Source organism: Chiloscyllium plagiosum, unplaced genomic scaffold (assembly GCF_037043375.1).
Source record: "Chiloscyllium plagiosum isolate Xiang-an unplaced genomic scaffold, Cpla_swu_hap1 HiC_scaffold_35, whole genome shotgun sequence".
Classification (NCBI taxonomy): Eukaryota; Metazoa; Chordata; class Chondrichthyes; order Orectolobiformes; family Hemiscylliidae; genus Chiloscyllium; species Chiloscyllium plagiosum.
In genome coordinates, this window is record NW_028270173.1 from 51,094,040 (window position 1) to 51,119,520 (window position 25,481).

The 25,481-nt window shown below is 46.1% G+C and overlaps 1 protein-coding gene across 5 annotated transcripts in view; it reads left to right on the forward strand.

Moving 5' to 3' along the window:
- Positions 1-25,481, forward strand: part of LOC122547123 (class I histocompatibility antigen, F10 alpha chain-like) — a 929,735-nt gene that overhangs the window by 898,099 nt on the left and 6,155 nt on the right. Inside the window, exons 1-7 of one of the 5 annotated variants that reach the window (XM_087979627.1) lie at positions 12,926-13,117; positions 14,328-14,588; positions 18,568-18,843; positions 18,960-19,238; positions 21,294-21,413; positions 22,333-22,365; positions 23,085-23,120. In XM_087979627.1, coding sequence (XP_087835753.1) covers positions 13,066-13,117; positions 14,328-14,588; positions 18,568-18,843; positions 18,960-19,238; positions 21,294-21,413; positions 22,333-22,365; positions 23,085-23,116 — 1,053 coding nt within the window. In that variant the 5' untranslated portion in view covers positions 12,926-13,065 and the 3' untranslated portion in view covers positions 23,117-23,120. Of the gene's footprint in view, positions 1-12,925; positions 13,118-13,720; positions 13,866-14,327; positions 14,589-18,567; positions 18,844-18,959; positions 19,239-19,668; positions 20,974-21,293; positions 21,530-22,332; positions 22,366-23,084; positions 23,121-25,481 lie in introns of those variants that run through there. The other 4 variants (XM_087979623.1, XM_087979626.1, XM_087979625.1 and 1 more) reach the window with 4 other exon arrangements.

Genomic DNA, 25,481 nt, shown 5'->3' on the forward strand with positions numbered 1-25,481 from the left:
AATATAATGGAAAGTATGAGATATTTTTCCCTGGAGCATAGGAGTTGAGGTGTAACCTTTTTGAGGTTTAGAAAATCATGAGGGGCATGAAATAAGGTGAATGACAAGGGTCTTTTCCTTAGGCTAGGGGTGTTCAAAACTAGAGGGTATATTTTTGAGGAAGGGGAAAGATTTTAAATGGACATGAGGGGCATCCTTTTGACTCAGTTCAGATGTGGAATGAACTGCCAGAGAAAGTGATGGATGTAGATACATTTACAACATTTAAAAGACATTTAGATCAATTCATGAATAGGAAAGATTTAGAGGGATGTGGGTCAAGCATATGCTTGTGCGACCAGTTTAGATTTGGGAACATGGTCAATGTGGATTGATTGGAGCAAAGGGTTTGTTCCCGTGCTGTATGACTCAGTAACTTTATGCCCAGCCAACTGTAATTTTCTTGTGTTCTTCCTTCCCTTTCAATTCCTGATTTACAGATAAGTCTGAGATGCTACTTATATCTTCTCTAGTGAAGACTGATGTCAAATATCTGTTCAATTCATCTGCTATCTCCTTATCCTCCATTACAAATTCCCCAGATTCATTTTCAAAAGAACCAAAGTTAAATTTCTTTTAAACATCCAACAACTTTTCTTATTTGGTTTCATATTTTTGGCTGACTTTCTCTCATTCTGTAATTTTTCTCTCCTAATTAATCATTTAGTAATTCTTTGTTTTATATTCTGGCTAGCTATAAGGAAAAATTGGGGAAGTTGAGACTCTTTCCCATAGAGAGGAGAAGGTTAAGAAGAGATATGATCAGAGATTAGAAAATCATGAGGGTTCAGAAGGGAATGAGTAGGAAGAATCTGTTTCCAAATCCAAATGAATCAAGACCCAAAGGGCACGGTTTTAAAGTGATTTTGCAAAAGAAGCAAATGCGAGGTGAGTGAATTTTTTTTTACACACAACAAATCATTCGGGAATGGAATGTGTTTTTTGGAAATGTGGAGCAGTAAGATTCAATTGAGGCATTTAAATGGAAATGATGTGCGGGGCTTTGGGGAAATGACAGAAGATTAGCACTAAGTTAAAATGCACAGAGACACAGTGTAAGCAAGATGGGCTGAATGGTCTCCTTTTCCTCCATAAAAAATTCTGTTTCTCTGTGGCTCTGGAGTAATATATATAAAAATCTACAGTCTACCAGCATTGCTTTGTCTCCATAGAGATTCAGAAATTGTGTTCAGAGCCTCTGCAATTTCCAACTTTATTTCCCTCAAGAACCTTGGATGCAGCATATTAAGTCCTGAGCATTTCTGAACATAAATTCTTTACTAATTTAACTTTTTCAACTTTCGGTCTAGCCTGTGTCTCACTGACCTTCTCTGGCAGTATAACATCAGCAACATCTTTGTTAAAGACAGAGGGAAATATTCTACCAGCCAAGGCCTCTGACAAGGCCCCAGGTCTTTTCTTACTTCCTTTTGACTAATTAGCAAAGGTGTTTTGAGTAAAGAAAATCCCTGCCTAGTGGCAAAAGGTGTCAACGAGTCACTGTCTGTGACAATATGAGGAGCATCTCCCATTGTGGTGATATGAGACCACAAGAGACATAGAGAGAGAGAGAGAGAGAGAGAAAGACTTGAGAGAAGCACCATGGAGAGACTGGGCCTTGTGTAAGGCTGGGGACAGCTCCTCAAATTGTAACAAACCATTTCTTGTTCAAACTTGCTGATGCCTCAGAAATGAATCAAACATACAACAATCCCATCCTCCCAGAGTAAGGAAATCTTCATCCCACGCTCCCATTGGAAATCCTGGCACAAAACACACACACTCTCTGTAATTACCCAGGAAGGTTGAATTGTGCTGGGCTGATTGACGCTGCAACTTCAATCTGATCATGTGGCTGATCACAAAGTGGAGCTGAGGCCTCAGTCAGATCAGCTGTGATCGTATCCAACACTAGAATGACTTCAGGGGCTGAGTGGCCTCTTCCTGCATCTCCTTCTCTCCTACTCTGGACACAGCCCGGAATTCGTGATCAGAAAATTCCAGAGAAAATTGACAGGATCATTGGGTCAGTGAAACCTTCCTAGGAAGCAGTGCCACTGCCCGGAAGGTCTGGTCTCTCCACAATCCCTGCCATTAAACACTCGCCCACAGCAACTGATCAGGACAAATTCAAGGGAACAAATGGGAAGATACACACTGGAACTTCTGAAAGTGAGAATACACTGACTGTGCGGTAACTGCCCAGTAGACTGAATATCGGAGGGTCATTACCCACCATCAGGAACCATTAGTAAATGTCTCTAACTTTCAGGGATATGTGGGGACTCTGGAGGGTTCTGACTGACTTATCTTGACAGTGAGCCAGGAAAGGACAGAGGGAGTTAAACCAGTTCCAACTGCTGACTAGATACAAAACTGACCACCACCAATCACTCACATAGAAACCCTATCACTAACACTGACCACATCCCCATTACTCTCACTGACCCCGTCCCCATAACTGAACACCCTCCCAATTACTCTCACCACCCCCTGGAACTCACTGTGTCACAATGCACATGCCCAGGTGTCAGCAAATATGGCCTTTCCAGGATTTACATTGCTCAGATGTCCCAAACTCACAGAGACAGCCACTGAAAGTGCTAAGTGTGGGAAGCAATGTGAGTGTTAGCAGACTCTGCCTTTGAGACATTGCACACAATAGACAGGACACTGACCAATCTCCACCTCCTTTAATCAGAATCTATGATCACTCCATCCTCCATCACAGGACTTCAGGATGCTGATGTGCTTTTGTGTGTGTGCTCACTCACAAGCTCAGCACCAGGTCATTGTCACCTCCTTCTTTTTAACATTAAAAACAATAGAGTTTTTGCTCAAAATCTGGAAAATTTCCTCTATCCCTAAGAATCTATTTGCCTTTGTCTTATCAATATTCAAGGAAACATTTTCTCTGCATTTTTCAGGAAGAGAGTTCCAATTTCTCGTGACCCAACAGAGAAAAAAATGTACTTAATCTTTGTTTTAAATGTACGACTCCCTATCTTTCAGGATGATGTGGAGGAGCCAGTGTTGGACTGGAGTGAACAAAGTTACAAATCACACAACACCAGGTTATAGTCCAACAGGTTTATTTGGAATCACTAGCTTTCAGAGCGCTGTTCCTTCATCGCGTGTTTGTGGAGTATAAGATCATAAGACACAGAATTTATAGCAAAAGATTACAGTGTCATACAGTGACATATTGAACAAACCTGGGATTGTTAAGTATTTCATCTTTTAAAATGCAGGTTTTGGTTCGTTAATATGTAAATCCCAGAACTTCTTTTAAGTCACCTTCTCAAGATAACTTAAGGTTTTATTACAAATGTTGACATCACAGCCCAGACAATGCATTTAATGTGAGAAGTTAGAGTCTGTCTGTATCCCAATCTTGAGTCAGACTCTTCCTATCTCTAAAATGCAATTTACAAAATATTACATTTATTGACTGCCTGCAAATTGTGCATTTTTTGAGCAAAATAGTGTATCTGCAAATATAATTCTGCAAAGACAAATTCACATCATAGACTTATATGGATGTGTGTGTGCATCTGAGAGAGACAGAGAGAGATAGTGCGCATGCAGTTGTGTGCGTGTGAGAGAATGTGTGTTTGTGTGTGTGAAAGCTCAGTAAAGTGTGTGTGTAGGTGTGTTGGAGTATAACTCTGTGAGAGGGTGCATGTATGTGTATGTGTGTATGTGTGTGTATGTATGAGAGAGATGGTGTGTATGAGAGAGAGTCTGTGTGAATGTGTGTGTATGTAAGAGTGTGTGTGTATGTGTGCTTACGTGAGTGTATGTAGTGGGGTCACCTGTAGTGTGACATGATCCCAAGGTCCCAGTTGAGGCCATCCTCATGGGTACCAAACCCCAAAGCCAAAAGACAACAACATGTTCATTGCAGCCTGCAACATATGATCAATGGGGATGGGCATCTTGCCAAGACCTCCCCTACACCTCCACTTTTTGCCTTTAAACAACCGCCAAACCTTATACAGACGATTATTTGCAGCAAACTGTCCGGTCTTGCAGGACAACATCGACCACAACACCATACAATCCTATCACTTCAACCACTGCAAGACATGTCAGAGTGTCAACATAGATACCACCATTACCGTGAAGCTACCAACCTCCATGTACGTGGCAAGTACTCATGTGACTCAGCCAACATTGTCTATCTCATGTGCTGCAGACAAGGATGCCCCGAGGCATGGTACATTGGTGAGACCAAGCAGACGCGACGACAACGGATGAATACACAACAATCATCAGACAGGCATGGTCTCTTACAGTTGGAGAGAACTTCAGCAGTCAGGGACATCCTGCCTTGAGTCTTAGCGTCACCGTGCTCCAAGGCGGACTTCGGGACAGGCAACAACACAAAGTGGCCAAGCAGAGGCTAATAGCCAAGGTCAGTACCCATGGGGATGGCCTCAACCAGGTTCATGTCATACTACAGGTGACCCCACTACATATATACACACACACACACACACACTCATGCAGACCCTCTATCCGTGTATTCAAACTTTTATATCTTCTGCCCAATGGAAAAGAATGTAAAACAGTACAGCCAGGGTGAGAGGGGTCCTAGCTTGTGTTGATTGCTTTCCAGAGGCAGTGGGAAGTATAGATGGAGTCAATGGATGGAAGGCTGGTTTGTTTGATAGACTGGGTTGTGTTAGCAAATTGCTCAGTTTCTGTGGTACATCTATAAAATTTGGTAAGGGTCCTTGTGGACATATTGAATTTTCTAAGCCATTGTGAGGAAGTAGAGATGTTGTCGTGCTTTCTTGACCATTGCGTTGAAGTGGTTGAGTTAGGACAGATTGTTGATGATCATCACTCCCAGAAACTTGACACTCTCTCCCACCTCCAGCTCAGCCCCACTGATATAGACAGGGATGTGCCCTCCACTCTGCTTTCTGGAGTCAATGACCAGCCCCTTAGTTTTGCTGACATTGATGAAGACATTATTGTCTTTACACCTTGCTGCTCAGCATACAATCTATTTCCTGAATTCTGTCTGATCATTGTTTGAGATCCGACCTACAACTGCGGTTGTGAATGGAATTGGGCCACATAATCATGAGCGTGTACGGAGAGCAGAAGGAGGCTGAATATGCAGCCTTGTGGGGCATCAGCATTGAGGATTATGGTGGAAGAGATGTTGTTACCTGTTCTTATTGATTGTGGTCTATGGGTCAGGAAGTGAAGGATCCAGTTACAGACCAGGGAGCCAAGACCGAGGTCACGGAGCTTAGAGATGAGTTTGTTTGGAATTATCAGGTTGAACATGGAACTGTAGTCAAAAACTAGGAGGCTGACATAGATATCCTTGTTATCCAGACATTCCTGGGATGAGTGCACAGCCAGGGAGATGGTAGCTTCTGTGGACCTGTTGTGCTGGTCGGTAATTTACAGAAGATTGAGGTAACTTGGTAGGCGGGAGTTAATGTGAGCTATGACTAGCTCTCAAAGCACTTCTTAATTATGGAAGTCAGAACCACTGGGCAGAGGTTATTGAGGCACACTGCATGGCCTTTCTTTAGCACCTGGATGTAGTGATCTCCTGGAAGCAGGTGGCGACTTCAGATTACAGCACAGAGAGATTAAAGCTGTCTGCGGATACTCCCACCAACTGGTCTGCACAGAATCCAAATGCCGTACCAGAGAATCCATCCAGGCTAGTCGCTTTCCGTGGGTTCACTCTCAAGAAGGCTGAAGGGTACAGATGGATCCGAGGCTGTTGAGATAGGGACAACACCTCACTGGCCACCTGTTCAAGTGAGCAATGTAGTATTGCATGTGATTCTGTTCAACTTTACTTTGTAGCCCATTATGTCGTGCAATCATTGCCATTAACAATGGGTGTCTGTACGGTTGGTATGGGTTGAAAGCTTTGTTTGGTTTTGCCTCTTGACATCTCTGATGGCATTATGAAAGTCGTACCTACATTTCCTGGATAGGCCTCTAAGCCTGAGACTTGGCCTTCAGCAGGGAGTGGGTCATCCGGGTCATCCATGGTGTCTGCTTGGGGAACATTCAGATTAATGTCTTGGGCATGCAGTCTTCTACACACTTACTAACGAAGTCTGTCACTGGTGGCATATTCCTTTAGGTTGGCCATTTATGTTTTGAATGTGGACCAGTCCACTGACTCTAAGCTGTCCCATAGAAACCCTTTCATTGCCTCAGCCCCACCCTGCACTACTTTCTGCACTGGGTCCTCACACCTCAGTTTCTGCTCATGTGTAAACCAGGAAGAGGAGCACAGCACTGTGATCTGATTTTCCAAAATGTTAATGGGGTTAGTGTGGTCGGCATCTTTGATATCTGTGTAGCAAAGGCCAAGGATATTCAGAGGCAAGTTGACAGTATTTTGGTCGCACTTTAGTGAGGTTGGCCTGGTTGAAGGGACTGGCTATGATGAACAAGGCCTCGGAATATTCTGTCCCAAGACTGTTTGTGCCATTGTATACTTCATCAAGTGCACTCTTCACTTCTACATGGGGTGGAATGTAAACTGCTCTCAGGACAGTGACGGTGAACTCGCGCAGAAGGTAATAGCGACAGAATCTTACTGTAATCATTTTCCATATCACAGTAGATGAAAACATGATCTTCAGGATTGGATCCTCAGACACTGGAACGACATGAACTACGCATTGTCACAGTGATTCATGGTCAGAGCATCGATAGCTGGCAGCTCAGCTTTTAGATGGACTTCAGTGTCAGGATCTTGTTTAACCACCTGATCTCCATTGGCAGTGTGAGGTAGCTCAGGGGAAAGTGATTCCAGATCATAATGTGGTCTAAACATATGATTCTGATTTCTGTCACATACTGTTTGGCTCTGAACAAGCTTTAAATTAGCTTTTGCTGATCTGCTGCTCGAACAATGGGATGTGTCTCAAAATTTGGGCACATTTCCCTGAGTTGATGTTGGTTTTTCACTGAGAAACCTTCAGGCTGCTTTATCCAGAAGCAGAACCCAGTCTCATCTTTCCAGGGAGATTCAACCCCCAGCAGAAAGGAGCTTCCAGAACGGAGAGTTTGTCCATTTCAATATTGAAATGGAGCTGATGTTGCAATTGGTTGTAAAGTTTTAGGCTGACTATCTGACTTTTTGAATGAATTTAATTTAATTGCTCTTCTTAATGAAATTGAACTAATGTTACAATATCCAGAAATAAACAAGACTTTTTATGAATTTTTTTTCTGATGTCTCACAAAATTTTGTCAAGTTTGATCTTGCTAAGATCTTTACATGGAAATTGGATTTCACATCAAGATATTTGCCTTTCAATAGGTAAGACTCTACAACATGTCACGTGAGAGGGCGATCAGGGTATTGACATGTCACATGGTGAAGGGTATAATCAAGGTGTTAAAATCCCGTTCCCAGAGTACAGACATGTCAGCGGACTCTTTACAATTCTCTCCTGCTAACATCTCCAATTTAGCTTCATATTTCCCTGCCATTTAACAGGAGATGTTAGGGAATAGCTGCACCACATTGTTCCATCAGGTACATTAACTGTGGCTTGCTTTGTTGATCTTGGCATTTTTGTAATTCTAAAGGCAGCTGTCAATGCTGTGTGTACCTGTGTCCCGTCAGTAGCTGTGCTTTCTCACAGTTCTGCAACACTCACCTCACCTGTTCTAACATCATGTCTCGAGGACACAACACAACAGTGTGTTCAACAGGAGCACGTTACTGAAGAGAAGGCAAACTATCTGCCTGCAGAGGGAGTGTGTGTTTGTGTGTATATTTTAGAGAGAGAGAGATGTGTTCGAGTGTGTATGTGTCTGTGTGTATGTGTGTGAGAGAGTGTGAGTGTGAATGCGTGTCTGTGTGTGTGTGTGTGTGTGTGTGTGTGCGCCTGAGGGTAGAGGACACAGCAAACAGGAAGGACAAGTGTAAATGGTGGGTTTTGGTAACATATGATTATGGTTATTTCAGTATGAATGTGGGGTTCTGTTTTCACATTGTCATGACTCACAGGGGATGACAGGTTGGAAATCATTTGCCACTATTCCTACAGACATCATAATCATTTTAAAGGATTTAAAAAACCCACTTCAAACACTTCAATTACCTGACAACCAATCACATTATTGTTGGCAGGCAGAGGAGCTCTGTCTTTGAACTTACAAACATAAGAACTAGGAGCAGGAGTAGGCCACTGGCCCTTTGAGCCTGATCCACCCTTCAATAAGATCATGGCTAATCTTTCCATGGCCTCAGCTCCACTCCCCACCCTCTCACTATAATCATTTATTCTTTTACTGTTCAAAAACATATCTATCTTAGCTTTAAAAACATTTAATCAGGAAGCCTCAACGGTAGCACAGTGGTTAGCACTGCTGCCTCACAGCGCCAGAGATCTGGGTTCAATTCCCGTCTCAGGCGACTGTGTGGAGTTTGCACATTCTCCCTGTGTCTGCGTGGGTTTCCTCCAGGTGCTCTGGTTTCTTCCCACAGTCCAAAAATGTGCAGGTTAGGTGAATTGGCCACGTTAAATTGCCCCTAGTGTTAGGGGAATGGGTCTGGGTGGGTTGCACTTCGGTGGGTCAGTGTGGACTTGTTGGGCCGAAGGGCCTGTTTCCACACTGTAAGTAATCTAATCTACTTCACTGGGCAGGGAATTCCATAGATTCACAACCCTCTGGATGAAAAAGTTCCCTCTCAATTCAGACCTAAATCTGCTCCTCCTAATCTGTGCCCTCTTGTCCTCATTTCACCCACCAATGGAAACGTCCTCTCTACTTCTAACTTATCGATTCCGTTCATAATTTTATATGTTTCTATAAGATCCCCACTTATTCTTCTAAATTCCAAAGTATATTATCCCAGTCTACTCAGTCTCTCCTCATAAGCCGACCCCCTCAATTCCAGAATCAACCTAGTCAACTTCCTCCGTATCCCCTCCAGTGCCAGTACGTCCTTTCTCAAGTAAGGAGACCAAAACTGCACACAGTACGCCAGGTCTGATCTCACCAGCACCCCATACAGCTGCAACATAACCTCCCTGCTTTTAAACCCAATCCCTTTAAATTGCTAAATCCCTTTAGCAATGAAGACAGAATTTTTTTTACCATTCAAGTAATAATCCTTTTTACTGTTACTCCTATCAAAATGGATGACTTCACATTTATTAACATTGTACTCCATCTGCCAGACCTTTGCCCACTCACTGAATATATCTGTTTCCCTCTGCAAAGTTTCACAGTCCTCTGCACACTTTGCTCTACCAGTCATAGTCATCAGCAAACTTTGATACACTACACATGGTCCCCAATTCCAAAACATCTATGTAAATTGTGAACAATTGCATTTCCAATACTGGTTCCTGAGACATACTACTAGTTACTGATTGCCAACCAGAAAAGCCCTTATTTACGCACATTCTTTGCTTCCTATTAGTTAACCAATCCTCTATCCATGCTGATACATTAACCATAACGCATTGCATCCTTTTCTGATGAAGCAGCCTTTTGTGTGGCACTTTGTCGAATGCCATTTGGAAATCTAGATACACCACATCTACTGGGTCCCCATTGTTCACTGTGTTCTTAATGCCTTCAGAGAATTCCAGTTGGTTAGTTAAAGCACAACCTGCCTTTTATGAATCCATGCTGCATCTGTCCAATGGGACAATTTCTATCTGGATGTCTTGCTATTTCTTTCTTGATAACAGATGCAAATATTTTCCCCACTACAGAGGTTAACCTAACCAGCCTATAATTCCCCATCTATTGTCTACCTCCTTTTTAAAACCGTGTTTTTGTTGTTTACTGAATTGTTGGAATTGCCCCAGAGTCCAGCCAATTTTGTAAAGTTACCACAAGTGCATTTGTTATTTCTCCCGTCATCTCTTTTCGTACAATGGGATGTACTCAGTCAGGGCCAGGAGACTTGTCTACCTTTACCTCCATGAGCTTGCCCACACTGCCTCTTTCATGGTAATGATTGTTTCCAGGTCCTCACCTACCTTCATCTCCTTGTCAGCTACTGGCATGTTATTCCTGTCCTCCACTGTGAAAACTGGCACAAAATACAAGATCTGTTCAATGCACCAGCCATTTCCTCATATCCCATTTCCAAATACCCTTCTCATCCTCTGAAGGACCAATGTTTACCTTAGCCAATCTTTTTCATTTTATATATTTGTATATATTTGCAGAAACCTTTGCCATCTATCTTTACATTCTGAGTTAGTTTACTCTCATCATCTATCTGACATTTCTTTATAGCTTTTTGCGGCTTTCTGTCAACCTTTAAAGTTTTCTCAAGCTTCTAGTCTCCCGCTGGTCTTTGCCATGTTGTATGCCTTCTCTTTTAATTGGACAGCCTCCCTTATTTCCTTACACACCCATAGCAGGTGGACCCCTTCTCCCACAGTCCTTCCCTTTCACTGGGATATACTTTAGTTTGGGAACTAATGGCCAGTTTCAATCAGCTTCCCATTAAACAACCCTCAGTTTGGGTTTGTCTGCAGTGTGCTGGAGCTTACAGCTACACAAACAGGGTTCACAAAAGGTATCCAATTCCTTACTTCCAAAACACGCAGCCATCCTTGTAAATCCCTGAGACAATGAAACCGCGACCTGATGCGGATTACAAAATTCTGTCAAAGGTAATCGCCAACCGGGTCAGGTCTGCTCTGGGGTCGGTGATTCACCCTGACCAAACCTGTGCTGTGCGGGGCAGGAAGATCACTGAGAGTCTAGCAATCCTACGTGCAGGACAGAGGGTTGGACACCTGCCTGATCAGCCTGGATCAGGAGAAAGCCTTTGACAGGATATCACACAGGTATATGAGAGATGTTCTCTCCAAAATGGGCTTTGGGGAGGGAATCTGCAATTGGATCAGACTGCTCTACACCAACATTGTCAGTGCAGTCTCAATCAACGGGTGGGAATCAGATAGCTTCCCAGTCAGATCTGGAGTCAGGCAGGGCTGCCCTCTCTCTCCTGCCTTGTTTGTGTGCTGCATAGAGCCATTTGCCGAGTCCATCAGGAAGGATGCGAGCCTGAGAGGGGTGAATATTCCTGGCAGCGGGGGCCTGCAGGTTAAGGCCTCCCTGTACATGGATGACGTAGCCGTTTTCTGCTCGGATCCGCTGTCCGTGCGCAGACTCATGTGCATATGTGACCAGTTCGAACGGGCCTCGGGGGCCAAGGTAAACCGAGGCAAGAGCGAGGCCATGCTCTTCGGGAAATGAGCTGACCAATCCTCGATCCCCTTCACCATCAGGACCAACCACCTGAAGGTGCTGGGTATTTGGTTCGGGGGGGCTGGGGCGTGCGCCAAGTCTTGGGAGGAGCGTATCAGCAAAGGGAGGCAGAAACTGGGCAGATGGAAGCTACGGTCGCTCTCCATCGCGGGAAAAAACCTGGTCATCAGGTGTGAGGCACTGTCATTGCTGTTATATGTGGCACAGGTCTGGCCTATTCCCAGAACCCGTGCTGCTGCAGTCACCCGGGCCATCTTCCAGTTTATATGGAGGTCAAAGATGGACCGGGTCCAAAGGGACTCGATATATAAAGATCTGGGCAACGGGGGAAAAAATACACCCAATGCCACCCTCACCCTGATGGCCACCTTTGTGTGTGGCTGCATCAAGCTGTGTGTGGATCCCCGGTACGCAAACACCAAGTGTCACTACGTACTGAGGTTCTACCTGTCCCCGGTGTTGCGAAGGATGGGCCTGGCCTCGCTGCCGCGGAACGCTCCGAGTAGTTGGACCGTTCCGTATCACCTGTCCTTCGTGGAGAAATTTATGAAGAAAAACACCTTTGACCACAAGTTCATCAGGAAGTGGTCAGCATGTAGTGTCCTTGAGACCCTTCGGGAAAAGGAGAGGGCGGATCCTATCGAGCGGTTCCCTGAGCAGACTGTCAAAGCCATTTGGCAGAATTCCTCATCGCCAGAACTTTCCAACAAGCACCAAGACATGACTTGGCTGGTGGTGAGAAGGGCTCTGCCTGTGAGATCCTTTATGCACGCCCGGACTTTCAACCGCACCGCACGCTGCCCTCGAAGCGGCTGCGGGGGGGACGAGACTGTCACACACCTCCTTCTGGAATGTGCCTATGCAGAGGAAGTCTGGAGAGGAATGCAGTGGTGTTTGTCAAGGTTCGTCCCGAACAGCGCCGTGACACAGGACTCTGTGCTCTACGGCCTGTTCCCCGGGACGCACACCGAGACGAACATCAACTGTGCCTGGAGGATCATCAACTCGGTGAAGGACGCTCTCTGGGTGGTCCGAAACCTGTTGATCTTCCAGCTGAAGGAGTTGACCCCGACTGAGTGTTGCAGACTGGCACATTCCATGGTCCAGGACTACGTGTTGAGGGACGCGCTGAAGCTTGGGGCAGCTGCCGCCAAGGCGCGGTGGGGAAAGACCACCGTGTAACATCTGCCTGCCTAACGAAGAACAGGGGGCCCGCGCAGTCATTTGGGCTCTGCTGACACCTCAGCTCAAAATGTAATCGTACAGACCTGTAAATAGGAATGATTACTCTGTTTCGGTATGTGAAGAAGTGGAATGTTTACATATGTATGGCATGTCCAACTGTACAGATCATCAAATTATTTTATGAATAAAGTATATTTTTGTAATTAAAAAAAAAGACCTGAGAGACTTTCCCATTGGGGCAGGGCTGTTTAAATACAAAGACCACACCCTGATTCCTGCCGGGGGTGGGGGGGGGGATCCAATTCTGACAGTTTCTGTTTCACTGCGGGTAACTCAACCTGTCTGAGTGTGATCCTCCTGGGAACTGGTGACAGGAATCTGTTCATCTCTTTATTGGGTATTTTACTGAGACTGGGACCAATCATTGACTCTCTGCTTCTGCAGCTTGAAGTTCAGGAAATGATCTGCAGCTCAGCATTGACATGGAGTGGAGTCAGAGAAAGTGTTTTGTTCTTCCAGACTCTCAATAGCAGTTGTCCCCTCTGTTTTTTCCCCAATCCCTGATGGGAATAGGGAGAGTGGATTCCCAGAATGTTGCTGATCCTTCTCTCCATCTCCCTGTGTCTTTCCCGGGTCTCTCCCGGTAAGTACAGAATTCAGCTTTCCATTCTCTCTCTCTCTCTCTCTGTGTCTGGGGTGAATGTGAATCTCTTGGGGAGAGTTTGAAATGGGGGATGTTTGACCAGCCGCCTGTTATACAGCCAGCCTGATCTTTTACACATTGAAGGCAGCACAGTCTGGGAGACTCTGATGGGATTTGTGTCCAGGTCTCCTGACAGCAGGATGTAGAAACCCCGAGATCAGAGAAGTTCCGAGCAAATGGGAAATGGTTCCAATGGACAAGTTTAATTTTCACATCGATTGGGAGAAGCCAGACAGCTTCATCATTCCTGGTCTAAAGTCTTGTAAACACTGCGGGGAGGAGAAGGAGACTCCATGTTTAACCCAGCCCATGCTCAGCTTTGATGCCCTCATGGTTGAATAGGCCGGGTTATCTCAGACACCAACATCCTACTGGCCGTGTATAAAGGGCTGATTAAAAAGCTCAGTGAAGGACAGTGAGGATCCTGCTCTGGATTGTCCATCTCCCTGTTTGACAGAGAGACTGTTCACACAGTGACTGTCCCCCACGGTCTCACACTTCATCCTCCCAAAATATTCCTGTTTCTCTTCATTTCAATCTGGATTCACTCACCCCACACCTTTCCTGGTTATGGTGATAAACCACAGACCTGCCCCTGGGTTATCCTGAATTTCTCACTTCAGATGTTTCCTGGCCTGTAGAGTCACCTCAATATCCTTCTTCAAGTTATCCTGGGATATTGTTCCAGGTTAGTGATACACTACGTCTGTCCCAGGTTCCTGTTCCAGGTTAGTGATCTCTGTTTCATATCCGAATTCTGGATTGTGTTCCAGCCTCTCCATGTCCACACTGACTCCACTGATTCTGAGTGACCCTGATTCTGTGTTTACTCCCGGTTCTGAGAGGCTGCAGCAGCTAATTCTGACCCAGTTGAATCTGATTCTGTTGATTATGTCAGACAGGATTCTGACAGTGTTATAATTTGGTGGGTTATTGGAGATTGTCACTGTGTGGATGGGCCTCACTTTGACCAGCTGGAAGTGTGTGTAATGGTTTTCAGCCTGACCTTTACAGATATAACATGTTGAAAGTAATTTTGAGGGAAATGTCTCACATTAGTGATGTGATTCTGGTTTTGTGGCCCAGGTACATTAATATGATGTTTATGTTGGTATTGAGTAACTCCCTGCTTTTATTGTTTGCTTTATAGAGACTAATGTACACACTGGGATTTACACAATTGTTTCTGGAATGAAGGAGTTTCCTGAGGTTACAAGCACTGCAACAGTCAATGGAGTAATAATAGCTTCTCGTGACAATAAAACCCAACAGTGCATCCCTAGGCAGCAGTTCTTGGCAGATTTCTTCGATATGAATTTCTGGGATCATGTTACAGAGATAGTGAACAGACATGCAAACATGGCGAAGGAAATTCTGAGTACAATAATGAAGAGGACAAACCAGACATCTGGTAAGATCGGGCTTGTTGAATTTCTCTGTTGTTGTCCCCTTTCATCATAAAACCTCATTCATTCCCCAACACTGTCATTTGGGCCCCAGGACTGGGAGAGACATAATAGGCCTCGATGCTTCCCCTATTTCTGTCAGAATTTTCCACCACCAGTGCACCACCAACATTCATCTCAGTTCTTCATATCTTTTGAGGGCCCAAAATAGGGAACTGTAGACAAGTGCGGTCAAATTATTTTACGAAGGTTTAACAAGACATCTTTTTTTATTATTTCAAAAATATACTTTACTCATAAAATTATTTTGATATCTATACAAATGGTGATGCCATACATACATATACATTCCATTTCTTTACATACATAGATCAGAATTAATCATTCGTATGTACAAGTCTGTACATTGACCATCGAGGTATTCTGCTGAGGGGTCAGCAGAGCCATCTTTTTTTTTAATTTCAAGAATATACTTTATTCATAAAATATTTTGATGATCTGTACAATTGGTCATGCCATACATCCGTAAACATTCCATTTCTTGGTATACAGAGACAGAGTAATCATTCCTATTTACAGGTCTGTGCCATTACATATTTAGCTGAGGCGTCAACAGAGCCCAAATGACTGCGTGGGCCCCCTGTTCTTCTTTAGGCAGGCAGATGTTACACAGTGGTCTTTCCCCACCGCGCCTTGGCGGCAGCTGCCCCAAGCTTCAGCGCGTCCCTCAACATGTAGTCCTGGACCTTGGAATGTGCCAGTCTGCAACACTCAGTCGGGGTCAACTCCTTCAGCTGGAAGATCAACAGGTTTCGGACCACCCAGAGAGCGTCCTTCACCGAGTTGATGATCCTCCAGGCACAGTTGATGTTCGTCTCGTTGTGTGTCCGGGGGAACAGGCCGAAGAGCACGGAGTCCCGCGTCACAGCGCTGTTCGGGACGAAACTTGACAAACACCACTGCATTCCTCTCCAGACTTCCTCTGCATAGGCACATTCCAGAAGGAGGTGTGTGACAGTCTCGTCCCCCCCGCAGCCGCTTCGAGGGCAGGGTGCGGTGCGGCTGAGAGTCCGGGCGTGCATAAAGGATCTCACAGGCAGAGCCCTTTTCACCACCAGCCAAGCCATGTCTTGGTGCTTGTTGGAAAGTTCTGGCGATGAGGCATTCTGCCAAATGGCTTTGACAGTCTGCTCAGGGAACCGCTCGATAGGATCCGCCCTCTCCTTTTCCCGAAGGGTCTCAAGGACACTACATGCTGACCACTTCCTGATGGACTTGTGGTCAAAGGTGTTTTTCTTCATAAACTTCTCCATGAAGGACAGGTGATACGGAACGGTCCAACTACTCGGAGCGTTCCGCGGCAGCGAGGCCAGGCCCATCCTTCGCAACACCGGGGACAGGTAGAACCTCAGTACGTAGTGACACTTGGTGTTTGCGTACTGGGGATCCACGCACAGCTTGATGCAGCCACACACAAAGGTGGCCATCAGAGTGAGAGTGGCATTGGGTGTATTTTTTCCCCCGTTGCCCAGATCTTTGTACAGCGAGTCCCTTTGGACCCGGTCCATCTTTGACCTCCATATAAACTGGAAGATGGCCCGGGTGACTGCAGCGGCACAGGTTTTGGGAATAGGCCAGACCTGTGCACGTATAACAGCAATGGCAGTGCCTCACACCTGATGACCAGGTTTTTACCCACAATGGAGATTGGTGGGAAACCAGGCTATGATGAGGAGACAATACGTTTCCAAATGGATATTGGCTAGGAGAATGGGCCAGACTCTGACAGGTGGAGGTTAATGTGGATAAGTGTGGGGTTGTTCATTTTGGCTGGAAAATAAGACAAATTGTTATTGCACTGGGAAGCAGATTCACAGTGTGTCAGTGCAGAGGGATTTGCGTGTTTTTGGGCATGAATTGCAGAAATTGGATATGCAGGTGCAGCATATAATAAGAAAGGTAAATGGAATACTGGCATTTATTGCAAAAAAGTGTTGTTACAATAATATAAGGCATTGCTGAGACCACACCTGGAGAATGATGTCCAGTTGTGGTCTCCTTACCTAAGGGAGGATGTGGTGACATTGCAGGCAGTTCAGACGAGGTTCACCAGGCTGTTCCAGGGATGAAAGGGTTATTGTACGAGAAGCAATTGTATAGCTTGGGCTTATACTCACTGACAATCAGAGGAATGAAGGGAGATTGATTGAGGAATATAAAATGCTAAAGGGGATTGATAAGATTGATATCTAGCAGATGTTCCCTTTGTGGGAGAGTCTCGAACAAGAGGTCATAGGTATAGAGAGAGAGGAGGTAGGTAAGATCGCCATGATCATGTTAAATGGTGGAGTGGACTCAAAGGGCTGACTTGCCCACTCTCCCTCTGAATTCCTGTGTTACTAGAATTAACTGAAAATGTGTTTGATAACAGCAAATCAAGTATAGTACTGGAATATATTATCTGTTGTCATTAAAACAGAAAAAAACAAATTGTAAAGTAAACAAATCTAGTAATGAAGGAATATTTTTAACAAATGAAGAAATTGAAGGGATGATCATTAATATTATTCATGTTTAGTTATGAGCCAATCAGCAAACAGTGTGATAACTAATGAATTGAGGACCGGAGGGACATTAAAGAGAACATTTGACTGTCACGGTCCATTCATGATCTGGAGATAGTTTTGAATCATGTTGTGCAGATATATTGTGACCCCTTTGGGACAGCTGGGACTTGGAGTAGGGCATTCTGGGAAACTGCCCAAAAGAAGCCAACTCATTCTGTTTAATTTGTGAGGAATGGATTAACCAACAAGAACAAATGTAAAAACACTGCAATAAATAGAGGAAATTGTACAGAAGGTAGATTCATAGATTTGCACACCTCAGAAACAGACCCTGGGGAAAAAAACTTGGCTATTCACCTTATTTATGCCCCTCGTGTTTTTATAAACTTCAGGGAAAATAGCCCCAGCCTATTCAGTCTCTCACTATAGCTCCAAACCTTCTAAATCTTTTCTGAACCCTTTCACATTTCCTATTGCAGGAAGTACAGAATTTAACACAGCATTCGGAAAGTGGCTGAATCAATGTCCTGTACAGCTGCAACATGATATCCCAACTCCTGTACTCAATCCACTGACCCATAAAGGCAAGGAGACCAAACACCTTCTTCACTATCCTGTCAATCTGTAACTCCACCTTCAGGAACTATGACTCTACACCCCAAGGTCTGTTTGTTTGGCAACACTCCCCAGCACCCGACCATTAACTGTGTAAATGCTGCTATGATTTACACAAAATGCAACATCTCATATTTCTCAAAATTAATCTCCATCTGCCACTCCTCAGCCCATCTGATCAAGGTCCCATTGTACTCTAAGATAACCTTCCTCACTGCCCACTACATTTCCTGTTTTGGTGTCATCTGTAAACGAACCATTACTAACCATTCCCTCCTATATGCTCATCCAAATCATTTATAAAACTGACAGAAAGCAGTGGACACAGGTAGTGAGTAACTTAAAGAGAGTTACCTTCATCTCCATTCTGCCAGGCTCAGGGGAAGAGTCCCACGCAGGGAGAGGGTCCTTGTAAATAACACACAGAGTCCGATCGTGGGCCAGAGCCTGTGGGAGGCTGACAGAGTGGTCACAGACAGACATGGACTACATCCCCCAGAATGCAGCCTGTGATTGAAACAAATGACCAGAAGGACTGGGCCTGTCGTTCCAGGACAGTGGGAATGTGAGCGCTGGAATTCTGACCCGGATCGGAGAGCCCATTCCCTATCTGCTCCAGGTTGAGGGGTGAGGCAACCACTGGAGAAAGGGTCAGTGCTGCCCGAGTCTGGGGCTCTGGAGATTAGCACCGTGTGTAACCCCCCTCTCCCTGGCCCTGATACAGGATCCCCCTTCCCCTGTGATCAGATTGTTCCTCTGGTTATTAATTATTAATTATCTATGACTGTTTGATCACTGACAGGAGTTCACATTTTTCAACGGATAACTACTGTTGAGGTCAGTGATGATGGCAGCATTAAGACATCGATGAGATTTGGATTTGATGGAGAAGACTTTATCAGTTTAGACCCAGACAGAATGAGATGGATCACATCCAATCCCATTGCAGTGATGACTAAAGAGAAATGGGATTCTGATGATTCCTGGAACAACTACTGGAAAAGACACCTGGAAGATGCATATATTGAAAATTTGAACACATACCTGAAAGCTGGAAAGGAATATTTCACAAGGAAAGGTATGTATTTCAGTTTTGTTCCATGTTCCGATCTAACCTCACTGATCTGTGAAACCGCTCTCCCATTCCATTCAGTGTCTGTCTATTGTTTGTGGTTTCACTCTTTCCCATCACAGTTCAGCCTGAAGTGTTCATCTCCAGGAGGGAGCCCAATGGTCAGGACAAGCCGCTCACTCTCTCCTGCCTGGTCACTGGGTTTTATCCTGTAGACATCGAGATGACCTGGCTAAGGAATGGAGAGGTCATGTCTGAGACCCAATCCTCGGGGGTTCGACCGAACCACGATGGGACCCATCAGATCCAGAAAGAGATTGAGATCAATGCTGGGGATGAGGATCAATACTCCTGTCACATTGAACACAGCAGCCTGGCAGAGGCCCAGCTCTATCAGTGGGGTAAGGGACTGGTGTGTGTGTGTGTGTGTGTGTGTGTGTGTGTTCTGTGTCTGTGTGTCTGTGTCTGTGTGTGTGTCTGTGTGTGTGTGTCTGTGTGTGTGTGTGTCTGTGTGTGTGTGTGTGTGTGTCTGTGTGTGTGTGTATCTGTGTGTGTGTGTGTGTGTGTACATGTGACAGATGGAACCATTTAGAGGACACTTTTTCACTTCCTTGTTTGCAACTACCCACCTTGTTCTCTGTGTTGATATGTCATGTTGGTCTCACTGAGTTAAAGATTTCAATTCTGAGTATGAAAGGGCCTCTGAATCCCAAGCTTCCAGAGCCTTTTGGGGATTCCAGATTCCCACAGCCCTGTTATTGGTGAAGTATTCGTTGATTTCCCTCTGGAATAATCTCACTAGAATTACAAGAAGATTCTCTTGTATTCCAGGCTTCAGCACCAGACATGGGCCCAGATTGTCCAGCAGCCAGACAGTCAGAGACTGAGAGAGGAGGGACTGGACCCCTCAGAATTCCTGACTCACTCATGGGATTTGTCTGGGAAGTTTCAACTTCCGATGGACAATTACCTCGCATCTGGAACCCTCTGGAAAGATCTCAGGGTCTGAGGTTAGGGATTGGAAGCTTCTTTAACTCCTAGTGTGATGATGCTGCCACTTTAAAAGGTTGTTGGTGTCCTAGTTTTTGTTTTGAAGGGAGGTTGTAAGGCAGAGGCAACAAACCTGCCGCTGATGATGACTGAGGTAAGCCAGTTGTGAGGCCTTGGGGTTTTTTAAGTTGGAACAATAGAAGCAGTCTGAATGGGCGTGGCCAGCTCTCACAGATCCAGATTTCGCAGTTTGGTTTTTTTCAGTTACCACAGAAGCCTTTGGGGTCTCAAAAGAGTTGGCAGCTTCAGTGAGTGTCACCTGGCTACTACTTTCTACATTTATTTCTTGATATTATTTCCTCCTGGATTGGAGAACTGCATGTAAGAATCTTTGTCTGAAATTACCTTTTTTCCAAGATGTTTATAGGACGTTACAATATTGCTGCAGTTAATTAGTAATAGGTACCGTATTCGGTTGCATTTTTCAATTGTAAGTTATTCTAAATTTCTTTTTCTTTTGTTTGTATTTTAATGACAGCGTTTAAGTAAATTATGTTTTGCTTAACGTCGAGTTTTTTGACCACCTGCGTTGTATCTGGAACACTGCATTTCCCATTCAGCTTTAAAATAAGAAACAGTTCAGATCTAGACTTCTTCAAATATTTTGAGGGGGCCTGGTTTGGTCCCTAACACCAGAGAGCTGGAAAGCCGACCATCTCCAAACGTACTGCTGATCCCACCATTCACACACTGACGAGGATATCTGGTCAGCGTGGGCAAGTTGGACTGAACATACACACTTGTTGTGTGACTCTTTAACTCTTTGACTCCATCCCCTCAAAATACATAACCTGACATTCTGCAACCAACACTTGACCTCTCCCCAGCACCAACACCAGCTCACCGCCTCCAGACGTCTGTCAGACTCGCAGTGCATCACCCTGGACAGATAACTGGGACACAACACAGAACTCCACAACTGGATCCCTAACAAGGCCCCCTCATCAGCCCACTGTGGCACCCAAACCCCATTCCATTGGTACTCAACATCCCCAACACTCACCAGTGAGTTCCCAAACTGCCCCTTGCCCAACCACTGAGGAAGTGCCTTTCTGGGAGACCGAACTACACCCCTCCAACCATTCCCTCACTCCTTCACCTCACCCAAGGCCGATCTACCCCACCAGCACTAGTAAGGACAGGACACAGAGATATTGGGGAGAATGGGAACTGAACTGTCTGGGGAGGTAACCCCCAGGACAGGCACAACACGATGTTTATACCCCTATCAATGGGATCCTTGGTGACTTCACTGGAGAGTGAAATCGGGAGAGGGTCAAACCCGCATTTCAACCAATCCCAACAATTCCCAACAGCTCGGAGCAGTTATAATTGTTCCCAATCAACACAGTTAGAAATAAATCCAGGAACAGAGAGAATCCTGATATATTTCCAATGTGTTTCAGAAAATCTGAAAAGCAATTGGCTGCATTCCCAACTTGTAAGTCTCATTGCATCAATGGTCATTCTATTGGCTGTTATTGTCGGGATAGTCGGAATAATCATCTGGAAATGGTCACGGAGAGGTAAGAATCAGAGAGAGGGGAATGTAGAACTGAGGGGACAGAGTGAGTGTGGGGGGATCTCCAGTACTGGGAGTACAGGGCACTGTGGGGAATGGAACTGATTGAATTCCCACACACAGATCCACACGTATAAACACGTCTCGTTCCCTGTCTGATCTTCCTTTGGACCAGGTCTAAAATTTATCATTAAACCCACTGCACCTAATCAGATCCTCACTGACTGAATATTAATGGAATGGAAGGGATTTTCTGCATCTCCATAAAGTGTAAGGATGGACGGGAGTGTGGGAATGAGGATTTCTGACACAATCCCTAAAGAACCTTCCTTCCTGCCTTGTTTGGGCACCATCTCCATGATAGATTTTGAAGATCTCTCTCCCTTAATGAGTTTGTGCAGTTTTGGATGACTTATTAGTTTGGTTTGAGCCTCGACGTGTGACTGATACCGATCATGTTATTCCAGGCATTTGGTTTGTCTCCAGTCCCACCGTATTTTTAATGTTTTGGAATGATCTCTCTGCCCCATTTAATGGGATTCTGGATCATCCCTTCTCTTGTTATCCAGCTGTTGACACTTTCCTCCCACCATCTGACATTTGTGATCACCTGCAGAGACTCCACTCACCCCATTTGGATGATCTTTTGATCTCTCTGCCCATTGATCTCCCTGCTGATAAGTTCGGTGTCTGTGAGCTTCTCTCTCACTTCACCTGAGGAAGGGGCTACGCTCAGAAAGCTTGTGATTTCAAACAAACCTGTTGGACTGTAACTTGGGGCCGTGTGTGATTTCTGACTGTGTTCACACGAGTCCAATACCAACACCCCAACATCAGTCTCCATTCCCTCACACTTGTTGTGTTCTCACTCTCTGAGAATGGATTATTCCCGATCCTAATGGACATTTATTTTGTTTCTGCAGGTTCACCAAATGGGACCTACACAACAGCTCCCAGTAAGTCACTGAGGGGACAGAGTGTTGGGAATGATGGAGAAGGTAATGGGAGGTGTAGAGTAGATTCCCTACAGTGTGGAAACAGACCCTTCAGCCCAACAAGTCCTCACAGACCCTCCAAAGAGTAACCTGCCCAGACCCATTCCCCTACCCTATATTTACCCCTGACTAACACACCTAACACTATGGGCAATGTAACATGGCCAATTCACCTGACCTGCACACCTTTGGATTGTGGGAGGAAACCGGAGCACCCGGAGGAAACCCACACAGACACAGGGAGTATGTGCAAAGTCCGCACAGTCACCCGAGGTGGGAATTGTACCCGGGTCCCTGGTGCTGTGAGGCAACAGTGCTAACCACTGAGCCACCGTGCTGCCCCTATTAGAGTGTAGAGTTATATTTGCCAGGGTGTTGCTCAGGGTGATGGGTCCGTCTCCTCACAATGCTGTTTCTCAGCCAACACTCTCTTATCGTCCTGTTTCTCTACTCCATGTCCCCAGTGTCTCACCTTCGAATTGTCACCCTCCATTCCCTTCCCCCACTGCCCCTCCCTCCACTCACTCACCCTTAAATCCCACTGGGGGGGGGCTCGGAGAGTCTGGTTAGTTAGTGCTGAGGGCGATTAAATCCTGGGTCCAGTGAGTGATAGAGAATATCTCACACTGTCTCATTTTATATTTGATATAACTTCTCACATTCTGTTTTTATTTTCTCAGCTTCTGATATCTCTGGTGCAGCTTCTTCATGATTCAGTAAGTGACATGTCAACTTTTCTCTGACTGAGATTTATTCAGATTTATATTCTCTAGATTTATTTGTAGCATTTTCACATCCCTCCTGACCCTGTTCCACCCTCCCAGACACTGTTAAACCCTGTCAGACTAATTCCCCTCCCCTCCTGACCCTGTCCCACCCTCCCAGACACTGTTAAACCCTGTCAGACTAATTCCCCTCCCCTCCTGACCCTGTCCCACCCTCCCAGACACTGTTAAACCCTGTCAGACAAATCCCCCTCCCCTCCTGACCATGTCGCACCCTCCCAGACACTGTTAAATCCTGTCAGACGAATTCCCCTCCCCTCCTCACCCTGTCCCACTCTCCCAGACACTGTCAAACCCTGTCAGACTAATCACCCTCCCCTCCTGACCCTGTCCCACCGTCCCAGAACACTGTTAAACCCTGTCAGACTAATTCCCTTACCCTCCTGACCCTGTCCAACCCTCCCAGTCACTGTTAAACCCTGTCAGACTAATACCCCTCCCCTCCTGACCCTGTTCCACCCTCCCAGTCACTGTTAAACCCTGTCAGACTAATTCCCCTCCCCTCCTGACCCTGTCCCACCCTCCCAGGCACTGTTAAATCCTGTCAGACTAATTCCCCACCCCTGCTGACCCTGTCCCACCCTCCCAGACACTGTGAAACCATGTCAGACTAATCCCCCTCCCCTCCTGACACTGACCCACCCTCCCAGACACTGTTAAACCCTGTCAGACTAATTCCCCTCCACTCCTGACCCTGTCACCCCCTCCCAGTCACTGTTAAACCCTGTCAGACTAATCCCCCTCCCCTCCTGACCCTGTCCCACTCTCCCAGAACACTGTTAAACCCTGTCAGACTAATTCCCCTCCCCTCCTGACCCTGTCCCAACCTCCCAGTCACTGTTAAACACTGTCAGACTAATTCCCCTCCCCTCCTGACCCTGTCCCACACTCCCAGTCACTGTTAAACCCTGTCAGACAAATCCCCTCCCTTCCTGACCCTGTCCCACCCTCCCAGACACTGTTAAACCCTGTCAGACTAATTCCCTTCCCATCCTGACCCTGTCCCTCCCTCCCAGTCACTGTTAAACCCTGTCAGACTAATTCCCCTTGCCTCCTGACCCTGTCCCTCCCTCCCAGTCACTGTTAAACCCTGTCAGACTAATTCCACTACCCACCTGACCCTGTCCCACCCTCCCAGACACTGTTAAACCCTGTCAGACTAATTCCCCTACCCACCTGACCCTGTCCCTCCCTCCCAGACACTGTTAAACCCTGTCAGACTAATTCCCCTCCCCTCCTGACCCTGTCCCAGCCTCCCAGTCACTGTTAAACCCTGTTAGACTAATTCCCCTCCCCTCCTGACCCTGTCCCACCCTCCCAGTCACTGTTAACCCTGTCAGACAAATTCCCCTCCCCTCCTGACCCTGTCCCACCATCCCAGACACTGTTAAAGCCTGTCAGACTAATTCCCCTCCCCTCCTGACCCTGTCCCACCCTCCCAGACACTGTTAAACCCTGTCAGACTAATTCGCCTCCTCTCCTGACCCTGACCCACCCTCCCAGACACTGTTAAACCCTGTCAGACTTATTCCCCTCCCCTCCTGACCCTGACACACCCTCCCAATTACTGTTATACCCTGTCAGACTAATTCCCCTCCCCTCCTGACCCTGTCCCACCCTCCTAGACACTCTTCAACCCTGCCAGACAAATTCCCCTTCCCTCCTGACCCTGTCCAACCCTCCCAGTCACTGTTAAACCCTGTCAGACTAATACCCCTCCCCTCCTGACCCTGTCCCACCCTCCCAGGCACTGTTAAATCCTGTCAGACTAATTCCCCACCCCTGCTGACCCTGTCCCACCCTCCCAGACACTGTGAAACCATGTCAGACTAATCCCCCTCCCCTCCTGACACTGACCCACCCTCCCAGACACTGTTAAACCCTGTCAGACTAATTCCCCTCCACTCCTGACCCTGTCACCCCCTCCCAGTCACTGTTAAACCCTGTCAGACTAATCCCCCTCCCCTCCTGACCCTGTCCCACTCTCCCAGAACACTGTTAAACCCTGTCAGACTAACTCCCCTCCCCTCCTGACCCTGTCCCAACCTCCCAGTCACTGTTAAACACTGTCAGACTAATTCCCCTCCCCTCCTGACCCTGTCCCACACTCCCAGTCACTGTTAAACCCTGTCAGACAAATCCCCTCCCCTCCTGACCCTGTCCCTCCCTCCCAGTCACTGTTAAACCCTGTCAGACTAATTCCCCTCGCCTCCTGACCCTGTCCCTCCCTCCCAGTCACTGTTAAATCCTGTCAGACTAATTCCACTACCCACCTGACCCTGTCCCACCCTC